General features: G+C 52.5%; 1 protein-coding gene across 4 annotated transcripts in view; it reads left to right on the top strand.

The window, feature by feature from the left end:
- The window catches only part of RBM38 (RNA binding motif protein 38), a 22,827-nt gene extending 17,110 nt beyond the window's left edge, over window positions 1-5,717 (top strand). For 3 of the 4 annotated variants that reach the window (XM_010569597.1, XM_010569599.1, XM_010569598.1), the window contains one exon: window positions 4,247-5,717. In XM_010569597.1, coding sequence (XP_010567899.1) covers window positions 4,247-4,547 — 301 coding nt within the window. In that variant the 3' untranslated portion in view covers window positions 4,548-5,717. The remainder of the gene's footprint in view (window positions 1-4,246) is intronic. The other variant, XR_774490.1, reaches the window with a different exon arrangement.
- The last annotated feature ends 2,073 nt before the right edge of the window (window positions 5,718-7,790 follow it).

Below are 7,790 nucleotides of genomic sequence, written 5' to 3'. Positions count from 1 at the left end.
CCCCCCTCCCCCCCCCCCCCCCCCCCGGCCCTGCAGCTTGCCCCGGTGCAGTGGGGAGAACCGGGGGACGGCAGGTTTCAAAAAGCCCAACCTCCTGGGAGCTGAGGGTGCCGGCGGCCACGAGCCTTACCCGACGCGTTTGACCATCTCCCCCCAGGCCTGCACCAAAAACGGGCTGCTTTCGTTCTGCCCTTCACGTTTTTCACAGCAAAAGCAGAAGCCGAGCCTTGCACCTCCTCTGCCAATGGCTCCGTAACCATCTCTTTTGTTCTGTGTCTTTCAATTTTGGCTGCCGGGGCAGTGTGGTGTCGTGCCACATAGTTAGGAACGTGGGCTAGCGTGGCGGTCCTGGCTGCCCTCCTCCCCGAGTCCCTCCTGCGGCCACCGCTGGCTCTAGACTTGGGTTTGAACACGCTCGGTGCGTTTTGGGGGCCTTTGCCCGCGATTAGTCATCATGCCGTAAGCATCTCGTACGTCTGCTGTTCACGGGGTGACTTTGACGTGTGGTGGCAATGGCTGATCACTTGGTTGATGTTTTATAATCGCGTTGTGTGTATTCTAGATGAAGTTCTCTTCTGGCTGGCAGGGCCCGTCGTGGCGGACGGAGGAAAACTGCAGGGAGGGAGGAAGGGAAAGGCGTCTTAAAACACAGATGTGACTCATTCTGTAGAAATGCAGATTAGAGTTTGCTGATTTCTAGAAAAAGAACTCCAAAAGAGCTTTTTTTTTTTTTTTCTCTGAAAGATCTTCAGAAATAATGGAAGGGGGGGGAAATACTTTAAGACTTTCCGTGGACGCTAAACATAGCCAGCAAAGAACTTCATTGTACGCCACTGTTTTGTTTTGTTTTGTTTGTAGCTGCAAGTCATCAAAGTGACCTTACCTTGGGTTGTGTGTTTTGTTTTTGATCGATGAGTTGCCATCTGTCCACCTAATTCAGAAGTCCAAACTGCATAATATCTTGATGGAAATTTCTAGCTAAATTATTAAAACCCCACAGACCGAAAGAACCTTCCCTTTCACATAGAAGCAGTTTCTGGAGTTGCTGAGTGTGATTTTTCTAGTGCAGTAAACTATGGTGTGTGATGTGCGCTTGCGTATGCATTGGGCCGGGATGTATTTCTGGAAACAGAGTACAGGAGTACTTATTGTCTTCCTAGCTAATGGCGCTTTTTATTCAAAGTAGCATTGAAGAGCTGGAATTTTTCCTTGCTGGGGGAAAAAAAAAACAAACAACCCAGTAGTGCAGGATGTCGTGGATTTGCTGTCACTCCGGAGCACGCTGTGGGAGCTGTGATGGAGGAGCCGTGTACGTGAAAGCGAAGCCAACGTGCGGAGTTCCTTGGGGACGAGTTGGGAGCGTGCAGACGCGTGCCCCGCGTGGGGTGTGCCGGCTCCGAAGAGCAGTTGGGTGGCAGCAAGGGACGTCGGGGGGTGACCTGCGGGGCTGCTCCAACGGGGTGATGCTCAGGCTGGATTGCTCGGGGGCTCTCGGACCGTCCTCCCCGTCGTTTTGCTGGCGCAGGCTGAGTGCCTGTGTGCGGGAAAAGCGCGGGTCCCTCCTCTGCTCCTGCTGGTGGGTGTTTTTTTAGTGAGTCCTGAGCGTGAGGATTGTGCGTTTGTTTTTCCTTGCGTTTTGTGGACGGGTTTTAACTTTATCGAGCCCCGGAGTAGCAGGAAGCCTGGTAGTGGGACGCCACATGTAGGGAGAAGCGACGGGCAGCCAGAGCATCTGTCCCCAATCTGGGATGCAGGCTGTTGTCTGAGCTGACGATTTACAAGGGGGTAGAGCAAGAAGCGTGCGTGGGGTCGGCTCGGCTCGCCCCCAGCGGTTGCAGGGGCATGACATTAAGTGCCCTTGGTCTGAACTGGTGCTCCAGCTCTGATTCAGCTGTGTCGGCCCCCGTTTAGATCAGAGCTAAACCAGAAGTGATTCAGTGAATTTCTGCTGCCTCATCTCATTCTTGTTAGTCACAGGGTGATATTGGCTATGTTGCATTTACGGACTGAAGGGCTGCGAGGTCCCTCTCTCTGCACTACGCCAGGGATGGCTCTGGCCTCTGGAGATGGTCTTAACGCTTTATCGGCCAAAAGTTGAGGTGCTGCTCTCCACCATCCACCCTCCCCAGTGCTGCTCCTCCGGGGGTGGCCTCGGAGGCAGTGTGGCTGCGTGGGGGGAGGAGAACAACCATTCTCTCATCGTGCAGATTGCCTCAAGAAAAACCAAAGTGCATATGTGAGTGGGAAAAGGAGAGAAAACTCTGTTCAGACGAGCGCTTGTTTGCAAGAAGCCTTTCTCCTGCCTGAAGAGCAGGTCAAACCATCCAGTCTTGGTTGTAAAGCAAATGGGAGCAGCCCCATAACTGCTGGATAGGAGGGACCCAGCCCCAGGTGGACCCCAGTACGTTGTAGGTGGTGGCCAAGACTAGGACGGACACGAGGGTGGAACGAGGGTGGCCAGCGACTCATCCAGCAGAAGTGTCCGGTCCCTGGCTGTGGGTCCCCGTGAAGCACCAGAGCACCGGGTCCCGCTGCTTGGCAGCGTGGGGAGTCTGCTGGGGTTTCCAGCTCGGACGAGTGGGCAAGAGATCCTTTCCCCGAGCAGCTGAGCTCAGCTTTAAAGAGCAGTTTTAGGCACGTACGGGGCTGCGTCTTGTGAAAAGTCTGTGGGAGGCTTTTAAAAGTGGTCATGTTTGAAAATGTGCTGTCACACACATCCACACAAAAATCCCCAAAATATTTGAATCTGCATAAGCTCCCTGCAGAGTTTTACCTTGGTTTTTTTGCTGTTTGCCAAAGCGAGTTGAGTTTGGGGGCAGGGTGGAACGAGCTCTCCAAAGTATGGTTTTGGTTCGTGCTGTTGCCTTACGCAATTCAGCAAGCAGCCAGCCAAGGGGACCTTTTCCACAGCGTGTGCTTTTTGATGCATGTGGCTCTGATCTCTCAGTGGTCACGGGCCGTTTGCTGGTGTCGGTCTGCACACCCCTGTTTCTTAAACAAGCCCCAAATCTGCCAAGCCCGTGCACAATGGAGCTCGCTGCTGCCGAGGGCTGCGCAGGCGGGTACCGTTTGCCCTCTGCAATTGATGTGCAATTGCCCATTTTTTGTCTGGCCTGTGGCAGTTCGTGTGGATGGACCTAAACCTCCAGGTTCGTGCAGTTTTTGCTCTTGTTTGAGGCCTGACTTGTTGTGGGCTCTTTGGAAAATATAGCCCTTTCATTTTGCTGCCTTTTTTTTTTCCCCCCCCTTTCCTTCTCATTAGCAGTTTCTAGCAAATTAGTGGGCAATCCTGCATTAATCATCTCCGGGATCTTTCAGTCTACAGACTTTAATTGACTGTGGCGTTGTTACGTTCCTCGCAGCAGCACGGCTACCTCGGGGCAGGGGCAAACCGGCTGGTGAAAAGCAACGCTTTAGGACCTGCATCGAAAGGGCAGAGAAAATGCCAGGGGATGGCTGGCCGCAGAGCTGGGATGTAAAAGCTCACGGGCACACAAGCATCGCTGCCGGGCCAGGGGCTGCCGGCACGGTCACTGCTGAGGAGTGTTACTGAAGGGAAGAAAACCAGAATTAGTATCGCGTGTTTTACGACAAACACCCTGTAGCATTGCCCTAAACATCCAGTGTTATGGAAACACAGCCTTAAACGCGTAGTAACTGGTAACAGCTGGCAAACTGGAAGGCCCGGGGACAGCGGTCATCCCTGGTGGGATGTTAGCCTGATGGGACGAGCGGAGGAGCGACCCGGTGTTCCCCGGTCCGGGAGGTGCCCTGGGGGGCTGCGGGTCCCCAGGAGCTTCCACCCGTGTTTTGGGTGGTGGTGGGGAGCAGGGACCTGGAGGATATGGGAGGTGGCGAGGCTGCCGGCACTGGCAGAGAGAGGCAAGGGCGCGTGGGGACCAGGGAGATGCGGCGAGCCGGTATGGCAGGGGCTGTGTCGCGGCCATCCAGGGAGGTTATTTTGGGGACCAGCGGCCTGAGTAGGGGGAGATACAAGACCTGGAGACCAGGGTGTGTGTCCGTCCTTGCAGTCCATGCTTCCCCTTGCACTACTCCCACCCTTGGGGTCTAGAAGTGTTTTGCTTTTCGTTCCCTCCACCCCGAGCGGCACCCCTCCCTTGAGGGCGGCACTGCTGGGCAGCACCCTTTCTGTGGCTGATGCACGTGAATTTGGGGGGTCAGGAGGGGGACACTCAGGCTGGCGGGAGCCCAGCCCCTCGCTGACTGTCTCCCTTTGCCTCCACAGACTCACGCCTCACTATGTTTACCCCCAAGCCATCATCCAGCCCAGCGTGGTGATCCCTACCCCAGTGCAGTCCATCACGTCTCCCTACATCGACTACAGCGCCGCCAGCCAAGCCTATTCCCAGTACACCACGGCTGCCTACGACCAGTACCCCTACGCTGCCTCCCCCGCTGCTGGCTTCGTGGGATACGGCTACACGGGCGCAGTCCAGCCTCCCATCACCGCCAGCAACCCCGCGGCACCCGCCACCGCTTTCGTGCAGTACCAGCCCCAGCAGCTGCAGCCCGACCGCATGCAGTAAGGGCTCTGCCTGCGCCTTCGCCACCTAGGACAATCTTTTACCGTGGAAGGAGACGGCTAGGACAGCAAAAGCGTCAACAGCAACAAGCCCACAATAAAAGAAACAAAACAAAAAAAAGAAAAAAAAAAATCACCCCGATCCTTTCCCCCCCTCCCTTTACCTAGGTGCATATCAATTCCTAAGCTATTTATAGTGTTAAGGGCGAACCCAAACCCTTGCAGTCTGACTGTGCTTATGAAAATGGACTTCTGGTAAGTTTTGGTGTTTGTTGGGTTGTTTTTTTTTTTTTCCCTCCAATCTGGACAGATACTGTCTTGAAGATGTTCTAAAAGTGACTGAAATGTTTCACAGGAAAACTACAGATTCTTGCACACATTGCGGTCTGCTTCCATCACCTGTGGTCTTCTTTCTGCCCCTACCCCATCTGCACTGTCAGCCCTTCCTTCCTCATCAAACCTGCAATCCTCTTATTTACTGTTGAGGTACAGAGGTACTCGGAGAACACGGAAAAAAGCAATCTTATTTTTTGGTTGTACAAAAACTTTGTAATACTCAGAGATGCCTTACAGAAAAAAAAAAAGAAAAAGAAAAACTATTTTTTAATATTTATTGCGATTTTATTCGCATGAGCTGTGAATTGCAGACAGAAGAATAGTAGTAAGTATCTGCCTTGTTTAATTCTCATTTTACTAAATTATTGTATGTAGGTAAAAGTTCTTAAGTAATTGCTGAATCACTTCAACATGCAAAAGGGAATATGGGCTTGAAGGAGAGCAGAATATTCCTTTAGTCAACGCACTGTAATATTTTCTTATTGTAATTGTTACTCTGTTAAGATTATCTCAAATTTAGGTATATTTTTAAATGCAAAAAACCAACCAAGAATACCGAACATTTTGTCTACTTTGGTAGATCTTTTGTTACAATGCTGCAACCTATGGAGACATTTACAGTATTTATGTAAAAGAGATTTGGGGCTGTTGGCCAGTGAAGCTTAGGACAATATCACGAGCGGAGCAGAAGAGAAAAAGGTGTTATGTCACTGAACAAATGGGTAAACGTAACCTTTTTATGCCTCTAATCCAACAGCCAAATAAAGGAAGAGAACAGATGATGTAAGTTAAGTGCATTTCTACAAAGAACAGCAATAAACTATTTTAACTTTTAAAATTATTCGATACTGTATGGTATCATGTTTGCTTGGCTGACGTCCATTAGGGAGTACTTTCAAACCGACCTGAGCTGGCTACGCTGGGCCTTCCCCCGCGAGCGTGCTGGGGTGGGTTTGGGACCGTGTGTCCTGTGGTGCGGTGGAGCCTGACCCAGCGTTGCATCGCATCTGCTCGGATCCTGACCCAGCGTTGCATCGCGCAGGCATTGCACGGGTGCCGCCATCCCTTGCGGTGTGTCCCCCGTGTGCCGTTACTCGCTCTGCGTGTCCCGAGTCACCTCGGGGTTTTTGAGCTCCTGGAGCACCGCGCCAGAGCTGCGTGGTCCCCAGCGCTTGTGCCCAGCACCGGGCGCTTGCTCGCGTTCAGCCTGTGCGGAGCAGAGGGTGGAAAGTGCTGCCATCCTGGTGCAGCTCCAGTGGAATCGGGGATGGCTGAGATCAGATCTCGTCCCGGGATCCTCAGGATGGGGCTTTCCTTCTGTTATTTGCTTGCAATAATTTTTTTTCTTCTTTTTTTTTTTTTTTCCCCCAAAATTGAATCCATCCAAAAATGAGTGGTCTGCCAAAGCCTTGTCCTGGTTAAGGGCTGGGTTGCTGAGGGCCTCTCTGAGGCAGGCTGCAGGCAGCAGCGAGGCTCTGGCAGGGTGCTTTTACCCCTGAGCCTCCTTTGTGTTAGTGAGATGGCTGCATTTGACTTTTCCCCAACCTACTTGCTTTAGAAATTTGGTTTTCAGATTTTGACAAACTTCGAGTATCGGTTTTTAAAAGTAAATAAAATTATTCTATTTGATCATGCCAGTTACCTAGTTCATCTGTGTAAAGGTTATGGCAGAACTGGTGCCAGGAAGTCCCTGCATCTTTGGCCCCAGCCTATATTGCTGTTGAAGGTGATGATGCCTAAAGCCATCCTGGGGGAAGAGGATGCTATAGGATGAAAGCAGAGGCAGTTCAGTACTGTGTCTAATCAACTGCCCTGGGGAACTTGAAGGCACCACACAGCTGGCATGTTTAATGTCATCAGTAGGCCTCAGAGTAAACAGCCCATCTCGATGAATGGAAGCAGCTCATTCCTCCCTTGCTCTTATTGCGTGAGAATGCAGATCCTGGTGGGGCTCTGTTCATCCTGCCCGGGGTTTTGCTTACAACCATGCGGGTGACATTTATTTCCTTTTTAAGTAATTACTTTCTGGATATGGCTGTGGGTCTGCCAAAGGAGTAAGAGCTGAGCGCCGCATCCAGCACGGCGCTGGCGTTGAGCGCAGCCTGGCCGAGAAACCTGCCTTTGAAGTACTATCGGGGCCAGAGATCGCTCGGCAATTCTTCTTTCTCCCTGTCATGAGTCTTTCTGAGGAGGAGGGAGGGGAGGATTTTGGGGGCAGATGGGGGTGCTGGGAGCTGCCGGGGAGCGCTCGGCCCCGGCCCCACGGCGTTGGGGTGCCCATCCTCGGGCAGTGCTTCTGCCTGGCTCCGGCGCTGCCAAACGTCGGCTTTTGTCTTCACCGAGGACCCGCGTCTTGGTCAATAGGAAGACCGCGACCTCTGAAAATTAATTTGCTGTTGAAACAAAAAAGTGCATTTTTGAAGTGAAAAGAGTGATGATTTTCCATTTAGCTGACTAATTTCCTGAAAGATGGCCAAAACCGCCAGAAGAGAGGGAGCACACCTCCTTCGCCTGGCACCCAGCCCGCTGCTGCCGAATGCCATTCCTGGATCCCGCTCCCTTTCGCTCTGGGCTCATTTGGAGAAAACAACCCCATCAAAACAACAGCCCAACCTGCCGCCTTCCTGCTTGCGAAAACCCAACTGTGAAATTGCGGCCCGGCAGAAGAATGAAATCTGCTGTCCGGCTTCCCGGGTGGAAGTGGGGTTGCAATGGCGAGGGAAGCCTGCAGCCCCCCGAAAAGGAGTCCGAGTGCTTCCTTGGCCTGGTGCTAGGCTGGGAAAGCGGGGAGAGCCCTCTGAGTCGCTGCGTTAGAGGGACAAGGGTTAAATGCAGCATATGAACGGTGGGGTGTGGGTGAGACGCAGTGGCTGTGGGGTTCGTGACTGGTCAGGGTAGCACAGGACAAGTG

The sequence above is a fragment of the Haliaeetus leucocephalus genome, unplaced genomic scaffold (assembly GCF_000737465.1).
Source record: "Haliaeetus leucocephalus isolate CR32 unplaced genomic scaffold, Haliaeetus_leucocephalus-4.0 Scaffold273, whole genome shotgun sequence".
Taxonomy (NCBI): domain Eukaryota; kingdom Metazoa; phylum Chordata; class Aves; order Accipitriformes; family Accipitridae; genus Haliaeetus; species Haliaeetus leucocephalus.
Note: the sequence above shows the minus strand (reverse complement) of the source record. Positions and strands in the feature narration are given on the sequence as shown.